Raw genomic sequence first — 22,664 nt, 5'->3', positions numbered from 1 at the left:
TTTGCAATTTTTTTCCATTTTGTGAACACTTCATAACTAGGCCAGAAAGACTTATATAGCATAAGTATATAAACTATCTCATTAGCAGGCATATGTTAACAAAGGAAATCATTCACTATCTTCCAATACATGATGTTTTTACCTCTTGGTTTAATTCTTGGTTTAAACAGGAACTCATTTTCATACCTTTGAGATTTCATCACCTCCCCAAAGTAATCAAGTCTTTCTCTTGAAATACAGAATCATTTAATTCTACCTTACGCTCCTTACAAAAAAGCAGGTTCATTTGGAGGGCTAAGTTTTGCAAGAGCAAAGTTCTTCCAGCACTCTAGTGGGATTTAGCTGGAATTTAAGTCTACCCAGACACTTTCATTTTCACTTACAAAAGGGTGTAATTTTATAGTAAAATTCTTATGAAACCTTCACAAGCAATGTGAATCCTTTTATGTAGCACTTCTTACCATGACAAAATTCTACAGTGTCCACAGGCATGTAACACACATCAGAAGAAAGCAAAACACAACCAGAATTCAAATACACAACCTCATAATACTTGATAAGATTCTACTTATTTTAGTGTTTAAAGTGTTCATCACCTTTTACTTCAAGAAACAAAACCACCACCACCCAAAATTATACGCTTGAAAACTGTGTTTTCCTACAAACCTTGCACAAAAGCCATAGCCAACTTCTTGCATGAAATCTGCCAGAGAACTCTCCATCATGGTTTTGGCTATCCCTCCAGAATCAGGCAGGATCCTGTCCATTAGAATGTCCCGTTTTTCAGGGTATAGAAGTGGTGCAAGCACCACAGGGCAACGCTCCTGGGGAAAATCTAAAAGCAAGAGTAACAAAGTGTCAAAACACCCAGAATTCCAGTTGCGTGTGTAGGACCATTCAAAATTATTCCACTGCTGCGCTAGAGTTGGCCTAATGCTGCAGAAATCAAGAGAGCACTGATGCAGCATTCCTCCATCCCACTGTCAGTTCTCTAATGGGATATTCCTAGAGAAGAAGAATGTAGACTAAACTAGCTAGGCTCATGCAGGTTCACTGCAGCTCTGCAGCTGCCCAAAAGGCCAGCAGCTGTGCTGGTGTAAGTTTAGAACTAGATTGTCACTAACAGCAGTCATCCAAAAAAAGCAGAGCAGGAAACAATACAGCAGTCCAGCAAAAGCCACTTCTCCAATTCAGGTAATATTAGGAAACAAAGGATCTGCCACTGAGTCTAAGAAATACAGCAAAACTAAGCCTGGCACTTGGGCATAGAAAGAGTAAATACTCATTTTTTTCCTTCCTGAGAGGCCAAGTTTAAGAGATGGGTAATGAGACAATCAGATCTGTGGATCAGAGCTCTGCTCACAGTGGAGAACAACAAAGGCACCTTGCGGGTGGGCCTTCCTGAGACAGCATCGTTGACGTGTAACATCTCCATACCCTCCACGGCCTTTTGGAGAAGAGTTCCCAATATCCCAAAGCAATTTTCAGGAATTACACAAGCTAATAGACTAATCTTTATTAAAATACATATGAAATAAGAAGTAATATTTAAAAAATTAGAACAAATATTTTGCTCTTGTATAAACGGTAGCTTCCTCAAGGTCTGTGGAGAACCAAGGAGTGGGTTAAGTTCAATTATCATATTGAGTCCAAATCCTCCCTAGTGTGATAGGCTTACAACAAACACTGGCTTTGGAAAAGAACAGACTACAATGGTAGCTTTTAGGAAATGAACTGGAGTCTAAGTCAGAAGCACCTCCCTTGCATGCTACTGTGTCCTCATAGATCTGCATCTAGTATAATAAAACAATGCTTAAAATGCACCTGTTTGAAATGGCAATGTATGGTCCTCACTCTGTAAGGGGATTCTCAACTACAGTGCACTGAGCTGCTTTAGTTAAATCCACAAATACCGTGCCACATAAAAGCAAACACAGACTTGAATACCCCTTACTCAATGTTTCTTTATCAAAACTATTCAAGAACATGAGACTACATTACTGTTCATTGAAAGCAAAACTGTACATTAGGACATAAGACCAGAACAGTGGTACTTTTCTGTCAGTTTAGAAAAATTTACTGAGATCTAAGTTAGCAAGCTCCCCAGCACTTCAGCACTCCACACTGACAGAAAATCATAAAAATCCAGCTCAAAGTCTGCATCTGGTCAGGCTTCCTGAACAGCACACTTACCTCTACGTAATGTTTTGAGGAAAGCGTCAATCTGCTCCTGTCCTACCCCAAAGGCTCCCTTCTGCCCAAAGAGGAGATGGGAGAGGAGAAGGTGCAGGACCTCTATTGCAATATCTTGGAAGCCACCTTCTTGATTTCCACTGACGTCTGCGTCAATGTAAGAGCGCAAAAGATCCGGGAGTTTCTGTTTGATAAACTGGGCAGCTTTTGGAAACAGAAGAGGTTAGAGTCAAAACCTGGGATTCTGTTTTAGTATGAGATTCATTTAGCTAGCTACCATTCTCTTAATTTGAGTTTGTTTACCACAAGCCACAACAGTTCAGATTTAAACAGAAGTCTTGTACCTGAGAACTCAAATATTAATGGACAACTACAAGTTAAGATATCACAATGCCCCAATTTGATTCATTATGAAGCAAGGAATTCATTAAATGGTCCTTCAACTTCACACAAGATGACTGTGTTATCTACTGCCCCTCCCAATGGCACCCCTAACTGCAAGGTCAGGTTTAGGCAGGTTTCCCTACCCATCTAGAAAGCACCGCTGAAAAAGGCTGTCCCTGAAGCAGTACGTTAGAAAACTTACCAAAACCTCGCAGATCTGAGCTGAAAGAGTTCAGTAAAGCCAGACCAAAAATCACCTACAAACAAAAACAAACATCATAGTAAGGGGACCTCACCCTTTCTAACTAGCTTTGTTAAAAAATAAAAAGTAAAAAAAATTTGACATAAGAGTTCACCTACCTCTTGAACTTTACTTAATTTGATGACTTTACTCAATTGGGCAAATAAATGGGGTGAAGGCTTTAGACTCTGAAACAGATAAGAAGAATAACATGAAAGATGTTTTGGGATTCATCCCATTTGCAATGTGTCAGACTATCTACAGTCTATTTGCAAGCTTGGAATATTAATAACTATTCTGCTGTGGCTTAACATAAAACTTATATGGCTAAACAACTTTCCAACTACTTTTGGATAAATTTCAGCTAAAAGCTTCTTCCATATATCCCACTATTAAACCATTATCATGGCTTTCATATTGAAAGAAACAGAAGCACTGATGATTTGTTTTGGTTCTGGTACCATAAACAGACCACAAAGTACCAACATTAGATGAAGTATTAAAATTAAGTTTACAGTCATTCTGAGTGATTGACTAACTTGCTTAGTTTAACAAAAAAACACCCCACACCAACCAGGCAAGCTCAGTTTTTGAAAATTTTACTACAAGGGAAAACAAGCTGGTTTCCTAGAGACCAATTCAGTGCAGTTTCTGACACTTCCCTTCCTCTTCAAGAAGCATACAAACCTTCTGATAGTGCAAGGGATTGTCAATGGCGTACGACAGCGTCGAGATAAAATTTGGTTTTGTAATCAGCGACGCACACTCCTGGATCAGAAATTGAGTCTGAAAAGAACAAGATAACCTGAAGATTCATAGTTTTATAACAGGACTATAAAAATAAACTACTGTGTACACTGTGTACAGAAAAACTGGAAGATAAAGTAGTTATGTAAGTACCCAAATTCTCTCTAACATCAACTAGTCTTTTTTCATTCAAAGTTTCTTCAGATTTGCTTTGCTTTCAAGACTGACAAAGTGATGAAACATTCTCCATTATATATGCAATGTTTTGCTTTCTGTAAACATCCTCATGCATTGCAATAGACAACCCAAGAGTATTTGATTCATGGTTAGGAGCTAAGAAGTTTGTGGCAAAATTGCTTAAGGATGAAAACACTTCTGCCAATAGACATAGTCAGCACCAGACATGTCAGTTAATGGATTTGGACAATTCTTAAAATACACAGAAAGGCTTTCAAACTAGAGTACTGCATGTGGTAAAGAGCGTTTATACTGATGCGACCTGTTTTTTTCCAGATCAAGAGATTGTAAGTCAGATATCAACAATTATCTTCTGATTTGAGGATTGGCAAAAAGTGCTTGCACTTGAAAAGTGATATAACCAGAAGTTTGTTTGAAGCTACTGCTTCTAACCTGACTTTGTGCTTGACCTGGATTAAATCCCACTGCACATTTTTAACAATCAAAACTAATAAACAGATGCATTAGTGCAAACTGTACCTGATGAAAATCTTTGCCACTGCTTTTACCATCGCCACTGAAATCCACGTGCGAGAATAGACAGCGTAGTAAATGCCTGTCTGCCTCGGGACCGTGCCTATTCACAATCTGGAAAAAAGGATCAAAAAACAGTTTGGTAACAAACAGTCATTACAGACCAAGATCTGGGTCTAGTACCATGGATACAGCAGTACTGCTAGTAGTTAAATCATCAGCAGTTTCAACAAAACTGCTATAAATGTTCCTTTTAATCAGTAACCTAGAAACCAGATCAGTAACTGTATTTGCAACTAAGAAGTATAAACAAAGAGAATCTAGACACAAGTTACTGACACGGAAGCCATGCATTTCAGGGGTGGTATTCTTATAGAGCTAAGTAAAAAGGGGTTTTCAAGTCACCCTCATAATTCTGCCACCAAAGCAGCCCATCCATGGCCTCACTTTCCCCCATTTACTCCCACAGCTGCAGTGCCTAACTCTGCAAGAACACAGCCTTGTAACAGCACCTGTGCAATGGGTTACCTGCATTTACTGACTTACACCACCTATGACTCATTACTAAATCTTAACAATATTACATTTTTTTTTGCATCCCCTACCATTTACCTTAAGTTTAACTCTTGGCTACAGACCAGCTCATCAGCTTGTTGTCTGAAATAGCTACAGACTGTTTCAGAACTCAGCCCTTTCTTTACACCCCAACCAAGAAGACAGCTTTACTTCTTTTTAATAGAATCCATACTGTCAGAAATGTGAAGCCAACCAACAGCAGCTTGCCTCTTGGGCCAAACAGTAGCAGCTAATAACAAATCCAACCTTCATTTACTGGCAACATTTTCCCCAATACCCCTTCTCTAGCTGCAGGAGAGATACAAATGTGCCAGCACAAACCTGCAGCTCTGCCTCTGGTCTCTACCTCCACCAAGTCCACTGCTTCACCCATCATGAATGTCCTTGCTTACAGTAGTTTCTTTGCGCAAAGAAACAAACAGGGTGGCTCTTTAGGCTCTGGCTGCTTGGGCTCTGATGTTTGACTGTTTTCATCTCAATTTTTCTACTGTTACCTGAGTCTATGCTTCCCTTTCCCTCAGAGACTGCTGATTCCAGTGGCTGCCAGGTTTTATTCTGCTGGAAAGAAACTTCCAAGTTGAATCTAGCTCTGCTTCCTGACCAGAGGCCATAATATACATGCCCGTGGTATGTCAGTCCAGAGTAAACACCCCAGCTGTGGTGACAGCTGGGCCTTTGAAGGCAGCTATACCCCAGGATTAGGAAGATGCTCATACTGGTGCAAAAGGCAGCAAACCTGAATTGACAGCAAATTCTACTCCCTAGCTCAGGCTTCAGAAAACAGGCAGTTTGTCTGCGCAACCCAATCAAATACGAAGATCTGGATGTGGTAACAAGACTGACATAAAGCCGGATCAATTTCCTAAGGAGCTGCCTGGTGCTGTGACCAAGGTGAATTCATCAAAGTAAACAGATGCCAAAGAAAACTGTACATACTAAAGCCATCCACACAACTTGCCTGCAACAGGAGTAGATTGCTTCCTTGCACTGAGGTATCTTCCAAAGGCCAAAAATTTGAAAATTTAACATACAGGAAAGAAGGAAAGAGAAGACTAAAAGTACAGTGTATCATATTTCAACTCTAACTACATTCACAAAAAAGCTCTTCCAGGAAATGAGGAATGAGAGTTGTCAGTTTTCCTGAAAAAAGCTGAAAAAATCCTTCCTATTGGCAGCCTTGATACACATTTACTTTGTATCCAGCCATAAAATCAGATCAACAATACTATTTTTTTTACTGCAGGGGTGTCCAAGCACTGACAGGGGCTGCCCAGAAAGGTTGTGGAGTCTCCATCCATGTTGGTACCCAAAAGTTGCCCAGATATATTTCTGGGCAACCCAATCTAAGTGACTGTTTGAGCAGGAGGTTGGACCTAATGACCTCCACAGGTCCCTTCCAACCTCAACCAGTCTGTGGTTTAGGATAAAGCTTGAGCCACTTGTATTTGTATTTATCTGGTAACATGTTTGGGAAAATACAGGATTAGACAAAAAATAACTCTGTTTTTCTAGATTCAAAAAGCTTTGCTTTCCTAGATAAACTCATCCACAAAGCCCTTTCCCCCTCTCTCCAACCAGGCTCTCCTTACCATGTTAGGAGGAGACCACACAATCTCACTTCAGAGGAAGCCACAGTTTAATATTTGTGTCTGACAAATGCATAAAATATTTTTGAGTTTTTAAAACATATATTCTATTTTTTTAAGCAGTAGCTATATTAAATGACTACTGATAACACATTTAAACAGAAATTAGCTCCTCAAGCTTGCCACTGTTACACTCGAATGATGTATCTAAATGTGTCATTTTGGTCAGTTGTGACAAGAAGAACTCCAAGAATGAATTACTACAACTCTACATGCTTAGATGGAAACTTTGTAAAATTAAGTGAATCATGCCAGATATTTACCCCAAGCAGCATAGCATGAAACAGAGTTACAGCACATATATTCTGTTCAGCTAAGGAAATATTGTACCAGCAACCACGAAAGTAAAACAATACCAAGAAAATAAAATTTAAAAAGACAACAAGGGATTAAGATTTTAGGAATTTAGCCTTGAAATTCTAGATCTGCTTTATAACCATACACATGGAAATCCAGCTATTTCCACAGACCAGGACCCAGTCTCTCACCCCTCTCACCAGAGTGAAGCTAAGAGGCCTGGCTGAAGGGTAAGGAACAATCTGTCCCTGTTTCAGAGAGCTATGCTCCAAGTGAATGGCAGATCAACCATATCTTCTCCCAAATCAAGTCATGCTTCAGTCACACCTTACTGCAAAAACCATCTGTTGAAACTAACGCTGATCAAAAGGACAGCATGATCCCAAATGAGCCCCTGGAGTACTGAACCGAAAAACACGAGAAAGTTACACAAGTTACAAGAGATCTATTCCATCTTACATTTAAAGAAGCCAATACTGCTGAAATCACTCTCCTCTCACCTCAAGATAAGCAATGAATGCACTTTTAAAGACATCAAATGTTACAGAAACTCACTGCTTAAGCCCTCTGGCCTTCTAATCTGATTCAAATCGTAGCAGGATTTCACCTCTGCAGGAAAAAAACTCAACATTAAGTGGCCCAGCTGGGAACTGAACTAAACCAGTTTCTAAAACTAGCTCAGTAGCATTCAATTCCTCCTAAGCACTCCTCTCCAGATAATGTTTTTCAGTCCACCCTACCTAATAGTCAGAGCTATTTTTAAAAAGTTCAATTAAAACAGTATTCTTGCCAAAATCACAAACATTTGGGTCTCAACATGCAGTTGGTCTGCCTGCCTTCTGAAAGGTTTCATGACCAAGCCATGAGTCACTGAATGAAAAGAAGAAAAAAAACTTCCATCAAGGGAGGAGGGAGAACCCAGAGGTAAATTACAACATACTCAGGCCCTCAGTACAATAATTCTAAACACTGAACGTATACATTTTCCTCCCCTTCCCAATCAGTGTTCTATTGAATGCCCAAAACTGGAAAGCTGGAGAAGTTAGGAAAGCTTTTTATACCACCCTTCGGGAGCAGCAGTTAATCCTAATATTCAACTACAAAGTTAATACTGGTCTCAGCTCTGAGCTGTATTCCATGTCTTGGCAGATGAACCAGAAGAAGTATCAGACACACCCTGCAATTTCCAACATTGCAAACAGTAACATAAACAAGAGCACCACAGAGTACAAATACAAACGAGAAGAGAAACTCCAATTCTCTTTCCAAAATTTATTTTGCAGCACTGTATCACTTTACTTACATGCTGTATTTCCTGCTGGCTGGCTCGGTAGTTTTTCTTGGTTAAATTGTCCACCAGGTAGCTGATTTGAGACAAGGCCAGCGAGAGCGAGTCAAGATTCATTGCTGGTTGGGGCGGAAGCAGGCGGCCGAGCCCGGCGCAAAATCACCATTATTCCCCTTTAGTCACCTCAGAGACAGGTCAATTTTTTTTCCCCCAATGAGCCTGTATCTGTTTCTGTGTTACTTGCTTCAGCTCTTCTTTCTCAGTTGTCTCTGTCTGTTCTGAAACATGGCACCTGGAAAACAGTATTAAATTAGATTTAAGTTCTGTAGCAGCGACACATAACTATGTTCACAAGGAAAATGAAGTAGTATTTAGTTTTCACAGCACAAGCTCAGTTGTTTTTACACTACCTGACCACTTTTGTTTCTGCATTTTGTAGTCTGAAAGAGCCAGCAAACAGCTCAGCCAGAAGAATGATTTTCAGCACCGTGAGAAAGAAGAAAATAAGATGAATAATGAATTAAATACCACACAGCAGCAATCAGAGGTCAGAATCATTCAAAGCACCAGTCATAAACTAATATAAAAAACACACTTTTACCATCTCTGCTATATTTTGCCTCAGTATATCCAGGCAGCATTGCCTCAACCCTGTACACCAAAACAAGCAATTGTGAATGAGCAACACATAAAGAACTGCAATAAACTAACACTAACATTTGGCTTCTACTGAAACAGCTTTCCAGTGAGCTCCAACAGCAAAGCTTGCCAGCTTAATAAATTTCTATGACAACACAAAACTTGGCACTTGACATCTCATCTGTTAAATTACAGATTGCCAGTGTGACAAAATTGCATCCCAAAGCAAGTCCTGCATATTCAACAGTGTGGGGAGCCTCAAACGAAGCCCCAAGCTGCTCTGAGAAGCAGCACTGTGCATTGTCAGAGGTAGAATCAAGCTGGAGAGTCACTGCTTGGACGCTCTACCTGATCAAACACAAAGGTCACTGGGCTTCAAGCCAAGACTCTGAAGATCCCTTTTTCAGAACAAGAACTATTGCTTTGCTCTCTTGGCTCCGTGGCAAAAACCACCAGCACACGATTTCTGCCTCATCATGGAAATGGATGGCTCGGGTGATGTGTTCGCCTGGCACACGGAACTGAGGGCAAACCAGTCCAGGGAGCATTCCTGCAGCAGCACAGCTCAGCATGTCGAGAATCCTTCTGCCAGCACCCAACAGCAGCAGCACACAGGAAGCTGAACAGGCTGTGCTGGGTACAAATAGAACTCTTCTTCCCATCTCCCTTTATACAAAGGTTTTCACTCACTTATACTCAGAACTATACCTTATTTAACTTCTGCCTACACTTCAAAACATCAGTTTTGAATCCTATCAGAGGCAACGAAGACTGTTCTGCTCTTTAAAAGAGTTCATTATATTACACAAATATATGGGTAAATTATTTGTAAGAAAAGTCAAATCAACTGACTTCCAGACCTTCCTTATGCCATAGAAAGCCCTGACTATTCACTGAAGGTATGCAAGATCCTTCTTATGCAATAAAACTTACATCTCACAAAGAATAAATTTTCAAGCAGTAATACTGAAAGCATTTTTCAGTGACAAGGCAGTTGGTCTCTGAAAGAATTTCAGGGCATGTCTAAAACTGCAGTGAGAATTACACAAAACTTCAATTTCTTTTTAGTATATGTGACAAGCTAGAATTCATTACCTTTATATATTAAGATTTAAAAGCCTGCTGACTGTGGAACATCTAGAAGGGAGGACTGGCACGAAAGTTTAAAAAGACTTCTCAGTAGTACAGTACCTGATTTTTTTTTTTTAAATAACCTTTTACATTCCTCTTTTGGAATAACCTAGAAAATGTCACTGGGTTTGGCAAGTACACGCCTTCCAAGACAATCTTACTGGCAGGGCTTAACATACATGACCAATATTAAGCTTCTGAAAAGCATTTGTTAAAAATCAAGCACACTAGACCTCAGCACAGTACTTGCACTTACTAAAACAAGCAGTCAGCAAGGGGAATTCAGTCCCATAAGAGCACCAGATTACAGCAACCAGCCCAGAGAACTCACAGGCTGTTTGAACTACCTACAGGATATAACACAAAACTTCAACCTGACCAATTTTTAAGGCAATAACAGAATTCCAGAGTTTGCATTTCAGGCCCCTAAGAAGAAAAACCACATTTCTCTGAGCATTTTTCCTCATACCAATACAAACAGCACAGCAATCACACCTACTCCACCTAAAACCCAGGGGTTTTAGTACTGAAATTCTCAAGCTGGGCTCAAGCCTCCCTGCTGCCATACCAACACCCTGCAAAGCATGAACACTGACCATCCCACCCTCCTATTAGCATCTCTGTTGTCTCCCAAAAAAGCAGGGAATGCTTTGATTGCAGGGAAGCAAAACAAGCTTTGCCACCTTCCAACTACAAAATCTGGCAGCACCACTGGACAATCCAAGCTGGAGGCAAAATGGTATTTTTCCTTGCAAGGAAGCCTCTCAAGGAAGAGCCTGAGCAAACACGGAGACTCAAGAAAGGAATACAATAGCTGAGGAAACAGCTTCCTACTTATATTCTAAACATATGATTTGCACCATGTATATCCCAACACACAGCAAACCCTGACAGCTCCCACGGACACAACATTAACAGCACTTCAGAGGTTCAAAGGATGTAACCTAACACAGGAGAGTACAGAGTAACCCAAGGGAGCCTTGCCTGCAAAGCAGAACTGCACAGGTACCTCTTCGGTCATTCAGCGCAAGGCTAAAATTCAATTACTATGGCACTGATTAAGGAAGCTATGAATGCTATGTGGAGCAGACTTTATTTTTAGATCCATATATCCTTAGTGGGAATGAATCTCCCTACACTGGCCTCAACAATTCAGGAAGTTTTCAGTCCATGGGACAAACCTTCCATGTTCAGACAAGTCAGGCCTCAGCTATATGGAGTTTATCAAAAAAATTTACATGACCTGGCAAAATTAGCTACTTTCAGTCACAGATCCTATAAAACAGTAATGGATTAAGATACACATGAGCTCTTACAATATTACTATTTTATATTGTGCAACACAACCCATTTTAAAGAGATAAAAAATATTTACCAAATTCTACAGCATTACACTCCCTGAATATTTCCTAAGGAAAACAAAAGCCCATCAGCAAAAAACATTTGGCATCTATTTCAGTAGATATCTTTTCAAGACCAGAGTTCTGTTGGATTAAAAGGTAAATGCAATAAAATTTCAGGCAAGAATCCAAAAATCACAAAATAGAGAGGGCCAATATGAAACCACCCATCAGGTGTGACCAGACACTCCCTACTAACCAGAAGTCACTAGAGAGTAACTAAACCTTGATGCTGAAGTTGACAAACCTGAAGTCTTCCACAAATTCAGAAACACCCTAATAAAGAAGGTAATTTCAAAATTACTTTAAGCTAACTTTGGATATTTTTTCAGAATTTTGCAGAACTAACTATTCCCACTGGATTTCAAGAGTTGTATGATTTCAGGGCACACGTGCTGCATGCGGTGGATAAAGATCTAGCAACGCAAACAGCAATGTGTTTGCTGATTAGGTTCTAAGCTCCTGTCACAAAACATCACATGAAATATGCTAAAAGGACCACTGCTAAACCTGCTCTCCAGAACAGTTCCTTATGCTCTTTTTAAACCCATGAACAAATACAAAACACGGAAGAGCAGCACACCTCTCTGAAGGCCAACACTGGGAACAATCCAAGGGAGAAAGGTGGCTTTAAATCATACTACTTTATATTTCAGGATGTCTACCACTTTGAAATCTATTGAGAAAAAAAAACCTCCAGAGTGGAAGTCACATAAGCAGTAAAATAAACTCCCAATTAATTTGACCAGTTCAAATTCAGGCGATTACAAACAGAAAAGACACCTGAACATTACATACACTGGAAAGCTGCACCCAATTCCAGTAAACTGGAAGTCACAAAGATGATTAGACACAGCAAGTTTAGTTTACAGTGTGACTGAACTAAGCACCTGTGTTGTTCCTATATACACAGGGCAGTGAAACTGCAGTTTGGAATCTATCTCAAATACAAATAAAACATGGCTGCTTCAGGCATTTTCACATCTCAACCTGGACTGTTAAAAGAAAAGAAAAAACAAGAAACTCTCACTTCCTTCAGACAAGCACTTCAGAAAAAAGTTTCTGCTGGAGGGAAGAAAAGAAGGGACTTGATATCAAATGCCGCATGTCTTTTTACCATCCGAAATGTGTTTTAAAACAACTAAATACTATTTTAAAAGTCAAAGGAAAACCAGTATTCACACATCAGGGATGTTTATGAAACAAAAGAGAAATCTGGCTAAAATAGTGATGGCCTCAACATGATTCTCAGTGATAACAATTCCCAACATAATTTAGTTATGTCCCATCACAGGGAGATAAAACATTACTGTCCTCTATTGCTAATTTATGTTTCCACAGTTTCTCTTCCACTTACTCAGGTGAACACCAAGAGTGGCCACTTCAGCATAAATCAAGAACTTAGGAACACTACATAGGATAAACAGGATAAGGTGTTTCTCCAAAGAAGAGACACAGGTAGAAAGCAAACTGGCTGTGAGTTTGGTTTGGAGATACCAGGCCAACAGCATCAACAGTTAAGAGTAAACTAAGAAGCAAAATAACAAAAGTGGAAAGGACAGACCAGTCTACTACCAACTAAGTTTGTTTCCTGTTTATAAGAGAGTCACCCCACCTGGACTCACCCTGTACATAATTTTAGCCAATGCCAAAGTAGTTACCTTAGAAACAGGAATCAGTTGGGTACACGAAGAATGTCAGTCACACCTGTTTTGTTACCTGATTAAAAAAAGTTCCTGAGAGCAGTTGCCATGTTTCCTTGCAACAAGTGGGATTCAGAAATATTCTGAGTACATGATGTACCAACAGACTAATGCTCTATTTTCAGTATTATCTCACTTCTGTCATAAATACAGTCCAAATTGGTTTTGGTTTGTTGAAATTAAACTGTGAGTACTCACTGGCCTTCCTGTATAAGGAGTAAATGGTACTAATCCAAGTTAGAAAACTATTGTAAAAAACTCTTGTACCGATACAGCATCTGCTGAAACACCCAACTGTTGCTATTTCTAGTTTAGAATTATACAAGTCAATTTTATTGAGCAGCGTTTTCTTAACTGGAGGACAGCACCGAGAAGGATTTCTCTCCTGTGGTCTGCAAGAAGGTTATGTCACCGGATTATATGCTACAGCTCACTTTTTCCGTATTTTCTGCGAGCAAGCCACAACACCGATCTCCTACGGAGGCCGCCGGGCCCGGCCGGGGCAGGCCCGACCCGGAGTCCTCACAGCTCCACCTGTCACCAGCGGCGTTACACAAGCGAGGGGGGAGAAATGAACACAGCTCCAGAGCTGGCGGTTTCCCCGCCACCTCGCGACGCTGCCGCCGCCACCTGCCCCCGCCAGCGAACCGGGAACACCCGCGGCTCCCGTCCCGGACCCTGCCGAGTTCCCTCTGTCGCTCAGGGGCGGCCGCAGGACCGAGGAGTGCAGGGGGAGAGGGCTGCGGGTCCCGCCGCTGACTCTCGCACAGCCCGGAGGGCGGCCCGGTCGGGCGGGTACCTCAACCGGCCCCGCTGCCCCCAGCGCAAGCCGGCCCGGCCCCGCTGCCTCCGGCCCCGGCCCCACCGCCACTCCCCCCCCTCCGAAGCCCGCAGCGTCCCCACAGCCACCCAGAGCCCCCCCACCGGGACCGGCCGGGCGCCGCTCCCACCTCGGCGGTGTCGTGAGGGCCGGGCTGGGGCCGCTCGCGCGCTTCTCTCGCGCCGCCGCCGTTCCGATACAAAATGGCGGATGGGGTCGCGCGCTCGCGCCGCGGCCTTTCCCCTCCCCCGTCCTCTCGCGGGGGGGGGACGCGGGGGGAGCGGAGGGGCGGAATGCGCGCGGAGCTGCCGCGCCCCCGCGGGGGGGCCTTTGTCCAATCAGAGCTCGGGGCCCCGTGAGAGCCGGCCAATCAGCGCCGTGCGACCTCGGGGGAGGGCACCCTGCCACCCTCCGCGCGGAGCCTGAGCCGCGCGCCATTGGCCGGGAGGGACCGAAATCCTTCCTACTCTCTCAGCCAATCAGAGCTCCGTAGCCCTCTCGGCCTGCGCGTGCGCCTCGACGGCCAACCCGCGCTGCCGAGGCAGGCCAATGAGCGAGGGCCGTCGCGCGGGGGCGGGGCGGGAAGGGGAAGTGGCGGGCGGTGCCAAAGGGCGCGCGGAGTCATGGCGGGGGGGGGGGGGGGGGGAAGGGGTGTACCCCTCTCCGAGTGGTGCGGCCCGCCCGGTTCTCCCTTGCCTCGCTGTTTCCTCCCCCCGATGGTGGTACAACCCCAGGAACGGTTTTTCCCTGTGCAGCGCCGTGGTACAAGCCCATAAATCGGCGTGTTTCCCCCCACCCCGCGCTGCTGTGGTACGGCCCGGGTGCTGCACCCCCACAACATGGTGGCTGTGGGACCCTCAGAGCGCCCGGCTCGCGCCCCGCACGCTCCGGGGGAGGATTATCCGTTCTAAGGAATTCCCCTCTCCATTGGCACCCCCCCGGATGGCCAGCCTCAGTCCCGAAGGGGAAACTCCCTTCAGTTCCTTCTCACCCGTGTCAGCCACACCACATCCACCTGCCTGCCCCGGGGAGCGACATTGGGGTGCCACAGCAGGACCAGGCCCCACAGAGCCTTCCCTGGCATCCCCTGACACTGGGCGTGAAGATACCCCGGAGGATGAAGGCCTGAGGAAGGCAGTGGGACTTGCACCTCCACACCATCCATCCCAAAGCTGGAAGAGCTGGGACGGTATTTCAGGATATGGCTTCTTCCCTGTATCCCACCCGGGAGCATCTCTCACAGAAACCACCTCGTGCTGGCCTTACACATGCATCACAATGTCACTTTTATTGAGTTGAGTTCCCTCCACTTCCTGCATGTACAAAATACATGTTAAAAGGCCAGTGTTTGTAAACAGGGGAGCAGTAAGGCAAACAGGAACAGCCACAGCACCTCCAGACCTGCCCTGTCCTCAGGCACAGGGACACGGCGGGAGCACCAAGGGAGCCCAGGTGTTTCCCACCTGACATGAGACACTGTGTCCTCCTCCACTTCAGTCAAGGGACCTCCTCATGCCTAGCACACCTTCAGGAAAGCCAGGGCCACGACACCCACCAGGTACCAAACCTTTTCATCTTTGTGCAGGGTGGGCACTGGAAGGCATTTTGGCATTGGCATCAGCTGAGCATCTCTGCTGGGCTCCATGGGAGGTTGCTCTGTGCTCCCCACATCCAGGACAACAGGACATTTTCTTCATGCCAAAGGGTCCCCAAGCCCCAGCTCCTGCTCACAGGCAGGATCCTGGCAAAGGGGCTTGGGACACAGCTGGTGCCATACAAGTGGGGGTTTGGTGGAGCCTGGTTTTGTCGAAAGATAAGGGTACAGATGCTGGAGATCCCTTGGGAGAGGCAGGACGGATCTGTGCCTTCACAGCATCCCTCAAACATTCCTGCTGTGCTTGGGGCTTTTCTTCCTCCTTCTTCACCTGGGTCTCCCTGTTCCAAGCAGCAATGGGGAGGTCCCCATTTACGTGCAGCGTTAGTAAGGAAAGACCAAACCTTTCCAGGTGAGGAAGCACTCATGTGCTGTCGCTCCTCCTGCAGCCACTGGTTGCAGCAGGAGAGCCATGTTGAGAAGTACAGATGCACAAGCCATGGTTCTCTTTCCCACCACAACAGCCCGTGCTGCTTCCAGAAGATGCAGAAGGTGCAGGGCCAGGTTTTACACAAATCTGGGCTGAACCCTCGTCACAGATGCATCAACTGAATTCCTTCCTCCCCAAGGGTGTTAGAAGCCAAACAAGAAGAAACTCAAAGACAGAACAGGAAAACTTTGCTGTTGAGGTTTAAAGCCCCCAACCAAATCTGCAGCTGGGGAAACAGCTCAGCCCAGGAAAAGCAGGAATGAAATATCATCCAGACAGGCAACAGAGGGACAGCCCAGAGCAACACCAGCCATAGAGTGTAAATGACCAAGAGAACAATATAAAACAAATGAATACTGACTGCTTTACCCCAAAAGCATCCCTTAAAACCTGGCCAAGTCCCATTTTCTGGACACCTGGAAGAACAGGATTGTAAATCTGGAGAAGAGCTTTGCTCTCTTGTAGTGTCTTCAATAGGTCAACGCAGTCATAGCAGCTTATCTACTGAGTGTGCAACCCCTGGCAAGGAAAACATTGCACTGGCATGTCCCTACCCCAGGGTCATTCTGATCATCAAAATAAAAAACCCAAACAGGCTGAAGGCAACCCTTTGTAACACAAGGTGCAGCCCAGGCAGAGGGAGATGTGAGAGTAGGGGCAGGAGACCGTCAGGAAACCAGAGTTCAAACCAAACACTGACACACAATAGGACTATGGGGGTGTCTCCCTGTCTGATAAACACGATTACTATTTCCTTTTATGCAGAATACTGCTTCTCTCTCCAAAGTTGGGAGAAGGAGATTTAGGGTACACAGATGAGAGTAGCATGGGTTTGCAAACCCCAACCACAACCCCTTAGTGATGTCTACCCCAAGGGGCAGAAAGAGTTTGCCCTGGATGACAGGTCACCTTGTAGTGTTGCTCTGGCTTCACCAGGGAATCAGGGCTGAGAGAAGCCTGACTGCCTGGTGCCTTAAGACAATGAGATACAAACCACCACAGGGCTTGTTCAGCCAAGCCCCAAGTCACAACAGTTCTCTTGGATCTTTCCCAACACACCATCATGTTTTCTTCCCACTTCCCTTTGGTCCCAGGGGGAATCTTCATCCCCTCAGCAGCAGCAGTGCAGTCCAGCCTGGAGAAGTCAGGCTGTAAGATCCACAAAGATGGCATTGGCAGTGGTCTGTCCAAAGATGAAGGCTCCAAGGGTGACCATGAACACCCCATAGCTGACCTGGGCCCACCAGCTGTGGATGCAGGAGGACAGGGCATATTTGCAGGGGTTCTTCACCCCAATATCCACAGGGGAATGGGGGACAGGGGAAGCACATTTCCATTACCTGATTGCTCTGGTTTCTTGGATCTCAGAGAGTTTGGCTTGAATCAGGCAGAGCCCTGAAAGGCAGGGGAGGCAAATTAGAATCAGATGAGGACTGTCCACTGGGGACTGAACAGACACTCCATAAAACAGGGAGCTGCACTCCCAGTTACAGAGCACCAAGTCCAGCCAAAATAGTTGGGCTACTGACTGCCTCACACGACACTTTTGTCATGCTCTAAAAATCTCCTGGTTCCTGTGTTTCCATCCTGCCCCTCCCTCTTGGAGAAACAAGGCCATGTGACCTTTGTCAGCCCCTGACCATCCCAGGATGCCCTACCTGGGAAGACAAAGATGAAGCAGGCAGCCAAACCCCCAATGACAGAGATGACTTTGCCAATATCAGGGATGAAAAGAGCCAGGAGGAGTGTCAGGAGGAACCAGCTGATGGTCTGAAGCAGGCGTCTCCTCCGCTCCCGAACCACGTCCTCCTCCACTGTTACTCCGGTATAGCGGAGCCAGAGACCCTCCAAGACAGCCCTGTGGGCACAGACCCAGGACAGAGGGGTTTCCTCATGCTGCTCCTCCTTCCCACACCAGCCCCATCTCTCCCAGCTCTCACCGGCCACAGAAGTGCAGGATGGGGTAAGATGTCAGCACACAGAGGATGATGAAAGCCCGGGCGAGGGCAACAGGGATGTCATTGGAGGGGTAGGACATCAAGACATCCTGTTCCACACCAGCTCCAAAGGTTAGGAAACCACAGATGCCTGCCAGGAAGGGTGCAGTCAGCAGGGGATAGGGACAAGTCTCCTGAACATCTGTTTGAAGGACCAGACTTGGATGGATATGGCACAGGACACATTGCAGAAGTGTTCCATGGACTCACCTCCCTTCTCCCTCTGACCCTTGCTGACCAGAGGGTCCCTGCCTTCATGAAGCTCACAGCCACTCCAAGGACTGCGCCACACTCACACAGTGTCCCCTCACTTACCAGTGCCTGTGTAGACGAAGAGAGCAATCACCATGGCTGCTGTCACCACCGCCCCCCAGGTCTTCACCTCTGGCTGCTTCATGCTGTTAAAGACGGGCACGCTGCTCACATGGCACTGCCAGGACACAGAGACAGTGGGGATACATGATTGGCTGAACCAAGTAGTATCCTACTTGTGATATTCTGCATTTGTTGTGATATTGTCATCCCCCCAGGTTTGTCAATGGAGAAGAAAAGTGGGGGGATAGGCTGCCCTATACATCCTAGCTGGGATAAAATGGATCCATCTCCATCCAGAGGTGGTAAGATGCTAAAAACGCTTCAGCCTCCTTGCAAAGCTGTGCAGTGAGCATAGCATAGCATAGCCAATCACCCAGCCAATCACACAGGCAGGGTGTTAGTCTGCTACCCAAGCAACTACTGGATGGAAGGGGAGTGCCAAGCTTGTGGCCTTACCTGGAACCCAAAGCAGATGGTGGGCATGGCATTGAAGATAGCTGTCCAAGTGGAGGGGCTGGCAGGAAAGAAACACCCCTCAGTCAGAACAAAATCCCCTGTGACCCCCATCCAGTGCCCCAAGGGAGGATGAGCTGGGAGTACTCAATGTCTTTGATGTTACTGCATCCTCCCACCCAGGATGATGCCATTGCATGGAATGAGGTTTTCCTGGGATGTGGTACTCCCTGAAGACCAGGGCCTTTCACTGAGACAGAAACAGCCAAATCTGAGCATACAAAAGTAAAAGTATCAGTAAAAAATAAGGATCTAGTTGGGCAGTGCCAAAAACTGGTCTAACCTTTGCTCTGCCATAAAATTCCTGCACTGGATCCAAAAATACACACTGTGAAGAAGGGAATAAGCCACAGTGGTTGTGCTGGCCAAGGAAATAACCAGAATCATCCAAATATAGACACAGCCCTTGTTGCTGTGTGAGCACAAGCACTGCACAAGGAATCCAGGTTCTGGATATGTCAGAGATAAAAACCAATCAGTGCTCATCAAAACCTGTGATGGAGCCATGGGAACCTTTAAGAGGTCCTTTCCCTCCTCTTCACCACCTGCTCCTCTGAAACATTCAGAGGTGCTGCCACTTGGGAGCTTCTGGCAGCAACATGCAGAGTCCCCAGGACCAGGGATGGGACTGATGAAAGATTCATCCCCAGCCTTTGCAGCCCTCGCTCCCACAGCCCAGCCTGGCTCTGCAGTGCTGTGAACGCACCAAGAGCATCGTGTCTCTTGCTATTACCTGGTAGGGATCTCCACAGGCACCAGCTCCTTGTCAGGCCAAATGTACTTGATGATAATGACTGCTGTGACATACCATGTGCCAATCACACTGAGGGAGCTGTGAGAGGGGATAGGAGGCTGTGAGTGCTCTGCCTCCCCACTTCCTGGAGGGTCTTCTCCCAGCCTCTCCATCCCCATCTTCTGCCCTGCACAGCCCAGGCTACCCCCCTCCTGCCTATCAGACCAATTTTTGCTCTCCCTTCCTTTGGAATATGCCAGGAAATGTCACCTGCTGTCCCCCAAGCAGATGTCAACACAATTCTGTTGCATTTGGGGATTATCCCATGCTTCTATGAATGGCAAACCTGCCAGACTTGGGTTTTGGGCTGGAGAAAGAGGCAAATGTTGAAGCAGTGATACTCCTTGGTATCCCTGGTCCAGCTCCAGCAGCCAGGTCACACCAAGATTCTTGGTGGAGCAGGGCTGGCCTGCAGACCACCCAGCCTAGACACACTTACTGGCTCTCCTTTCTGCTGGATTGCCAACTCCACAGATAGGAAACAATGTACTTGAAAGCAGCATTCCCTTCTTCCTCCAGCATGCAGAAGGGAAGGACACAAGCCCTGAAGTACGACACCGTGGTTGCACAGTGCTCAGCCACTCCTCTGCTTCCCAGATAGGGAAACTGATGCATGGGAAGGCAGAGGGTAAGTGGGCAGATATGGCACTAGAACCACAGCATTTCCAGTCCCTGTCCTCTGCAACCATGCTTAGGTGGGTGCTGGCTGGCCTACCCCAACTCCCAGCCCCAGAGAGCTCTTCCCACCCACCTGGCATATTTTTGGAAGCCAATCTCTTTGGGGATGGAGAGGGGCAGGATGAGGAGGAAGGCAGTGATGCTGATGGTGAACTTGCGGTCTGTGTACCAGCGGCTGCTCCCAACTTCCTCAGGCTCCTTCACCAGAGCAGCAATGACTGTGGGGACAACCGAGATGGTCAGGTTGGCCCTTCCAAATGAAGGAACAACAACTGGTTATTATTTGCTCCATGGGACACTCTTACTCTTGTCCTCCTGGTCTCCAATGATGATGAGGAAGGCGATGCAGGTGCCAAAGGTGTAGACAGCAATGGCCACCTCGCACAGCACACCAGGCACCTTCCCGCAGACGGCCCACACAACCTCCTGGTAGGTGCGTTCATTGCTGGCCTGTGAGCAGTAGGCCAGGATGACCAAGCCTCCGATGATGAAGATCAGCATGCACTGGGATAGGAGAGAGACAGGGAGGGAACACTGAGCCAACAATATGGCAAGGTCCCCTAAGCCACCCCAGGCAGCCACCTCTGAATACACTGAGCATATCTGGTGCACTTCATGCAGAAGAGCTTCTTCCTATGAGTCTGGTCCCTCCCAAGCCCTTTCTGGGGCACCACGTCCCTCCCATGCACCTTCCAAGGGTGGGACAGGGGACTGTCCCTTCCCAACTCTCTCACCATCTGCAGGGCGATGCCTGCAGCCACACCGCCAGCCATGCTGAAGGCAGCAGGGAAGTTGAGTAGCCCAGCCCCAAGGGCAGCGTTGACCACAATGAAGACAGCTCCCAGAGCTGACGTGGCTCCCAGACTGTTTCCTTGGCTCTCTGAATTTTTGGGCACCGTCTCCACACTAGGGCTCTGCAGGAGCCTCGCCCGTTCGCCAGCATCCTCACTCCACTCCCAATCCTTGTAGTCACTGTTGATGCTCCCAGTGCCCTGAGCCATTGTCCTTCAAGTGGCACACACCACTGTCCACGTCCCACTAGTGGTTCTGCAGCAGGCTCAGCTGGGCACCTCGAGGAGTGTCCTCAGCCAGCACTGGCTCCATCAGGCAGGAAGGGCAGCAAACAGACAGGGTGGAATGCAGCAACACGGGAATCAGGCAGTTCCCTGCTCCTACAAGGGGATGAAGAATGACACTGTTAAGTGTTAGTTAAATTATATTAACCTGGGCATCAGGTGGGGGCACAGAGGAACTGTGTTCCCTGGGTCTTAGCTTGGGAGCGTCACAGCACACACAAACCAGCAGAGATATAGCAAGAGAACTCACCTCTTGTACCTCAAATCCAGGGAGGGGACACAACTGCTGTTGGATGAGGGACTGAGCCCTGGCTGTGCAGCCCTGAGGACCTGCAGCCTCACATCAGGACTCGCCTCTCTGTGAGCACGAGACCCAGTGTCATAGCTCACTTCCTAATTTCCAACCCCAATTCCTGCAAGCTCTGCAAGAGTGGCTGTGCACGTGCTCCTGAGTAAAGGGCAAGGCTGGGCTCAACAGGAATGACCTGTGTGCAGCAGAAATACTGTGTCAACAGGAAAAGCAGGACTGGCCCCTTCCAGTGCACCCCCAGGTGCACCCCTGACAACCAGCAGGAGATCATGTCTCAGAAGCTTTTGGATTTGAAGATCTGGTGTTTCCAGCATCACAGCCACTGGGGGTTGGAAAGTCCGAATCTCATCCCAGTGCCTCCAAGCTGGAGATCGACCCTCACAACCTGGCAGGATTTTGCAGGAATCTACATGACAATGAGAAATCTCTTTTCAAGGAATTCTGGTTTTTATTCCTAGAGGACATCTACAGAGACTCTTCCTGCCCAGCTCACTCCTTGCTTCTGGGTTATTTAAACTCTGTGCTTGTGCTATGAATCCTCTGTAAAGATTTCTGGGGAAGGGGAGGAAGGGCCGCCCTGTGCCTCGTGGGCAGGAGCATGGAGGGACAGGCCGGTGGGTCCGCGTGGGCTGAAGTTCCCACCCGGCCGAGGATGCTGCAGGGGGTCGATGCTTCTCCCGTAGCCTGGGGGAGGATGCTGAAGGATGTCCTTTCCCTCCAGGCAACGCCGACATACTCTGGCAACCAGAAACCCCGAGAGCAGGCGCTTCACCGAGGGTGACTAGACAGACCCGCGGCCCCGCTCTGGCCCCGGCGGCGCCCCCCGCCCGGAGGAGCAAGGCCCGGAGCCGGTGACGGTCAGCCCGCGTTCGCAGGGGATGCACAGACTCCTGCCCTAGCCGGTCGCTGGGCTTCCCGCGTGTCCCCCCGGTCCGTCCGTAACCCGGCCCCACTCACCAGGCGGGGAACGCGCTCTGCTCCGCTCCCTTCGGCCCCGGCCCCAGCCCCAGCTGAGCTCGGCGGCAGCGGCGGCGCGGCGGCGGCTCCGCCCTGCCCGCTGCACGCCGGGGGTTGTAGTCCAGCCCCGGAGGCGGGGGAACATCAGCGAAGGGGAAACATCCC

At 46.9% G+C, this 22,664-nt stretch overlaps 2 protein-coding genes across 11 annotated transcripts in view; both read right to left on the bottom strand.

Annotated features, from left to right (window-relative positions):
- CNOT1 (CCR4-NOT transcription complex subunit 1) overlaps positions 1–14,032 on the bottom strand; it is a 54,809-nt gene extending 40,777 nt beyond the window's left edge. For 7 of the 8 annotated variants that reach the window (XM_058845545.1, XM_058845539.1, XM_058845541.1 and 4 more), the window contains exons 1-8: positions 8,494–8,512; positions 8,099–8,375; positions 4,283–4,390; positions 3,506–3,604; positions 2,938–3,006; positions 2,780–2,834; positions 2,194–2,397; positions 667–835 (exon numbers count right to left, since the gene is read on the bottom strand). In XM_058845545.1, coding sequence (XP_058701528.1) covers positions 667–835; positions 2,194–2,397; positions 2,780–2,834; positions 2,938–3,006; positions 3,506–3,604; positions 4,283–4,390; positions 8,099–8,200 — 806 coding nt within the window. In that variant the 5' untranslated portion in view covers positions 8,201–8,375; positions 8,494–8,512. Of the gene's footprint in view, positions 1–666; positions 836–2,193; positions 2,398–2,779; positions 2,835–2,937; positions 3,007–3,505; positions 3,605–4,282; positions 4,391–8,098; positions 8,376–8,493; positions 8,513–13,906 lie in introns of those variants that run through there. The other variant, XM_058845540.1, reaches the window with a different exon arrangement.
- Positions 14,033–15,042: 1,010 nt separating this feature from the next.
- SLC38A7 (solute carrier family 38 member 7) lies at positions 15,043–22,611 on the bottom strand. Of its 3 annotated transcripts, XM_058845527.1 has the most exons (12): positions 22,500–22,608; positions 21,483–21,717; positions 20,891–21,328; positions 20,462–20,660; positions 20,230–20,374; positions 19,419–19,517; positions 18,629–18,686; positions 18,173–18,287; positions 17,801–17,948; positions 17,519–17,718; positions 17,201–17,255; positions 15,043–17,107 (listed from the first exon to the last, which is right to left on the bottom strand). In XM_058845527.1, the coding sequence occupies exons 3-12, from the start codon at positions 21,155–21,157 to the stop codon at positions 17,005–17,007; spliced, it is 1,389 nt and encodes a 462-aa protein (XP_058701510.1). In that variant the 5' UTR covers positions 21,158–21,328; positions 21,483–21,717; positions 22,500–22,608; the 3' UTR covers positions 15,043–17,004. The 3 variants fall into 3 exon arrangements, with proteins under 3 accessions (XP_058701510.1, XP_058701509.1, XP_058701511.1); XM_058845526.1 differs by lacking the exon at positions 21,483–21,717 and having other exon boundaries at positions 22,500–22,611; XM_058845528.1 differs by lacking the exon at positions 21,483–21,717 and having other exon boundaries at positions 21,179–21,328; positions 22,500–22,611.
- Positions 22,612–22,664: the final 53 nt, after the last annotated feature.

Source organism: Poecile atricapillus, chromosome 10 (genome assembly GCF_030490865.1).
Source record: "Poecile atricapillus isolate bPoeAtr1 chromosome 10, bPoeAtr1.hap1, whole genome shotgun sequence".
NCBI classification, from domain to species: domain Eukaryota; kingdom Metazoa; phylum Chordata; class Aves; order Passeriformes; family Paridae; genus Poecile; species Poecile atricapillus.
Note: the sequence above shows the minus strand (reverse complement) of the source record. Positions and strands in the feature narration are given on the sequence as shown.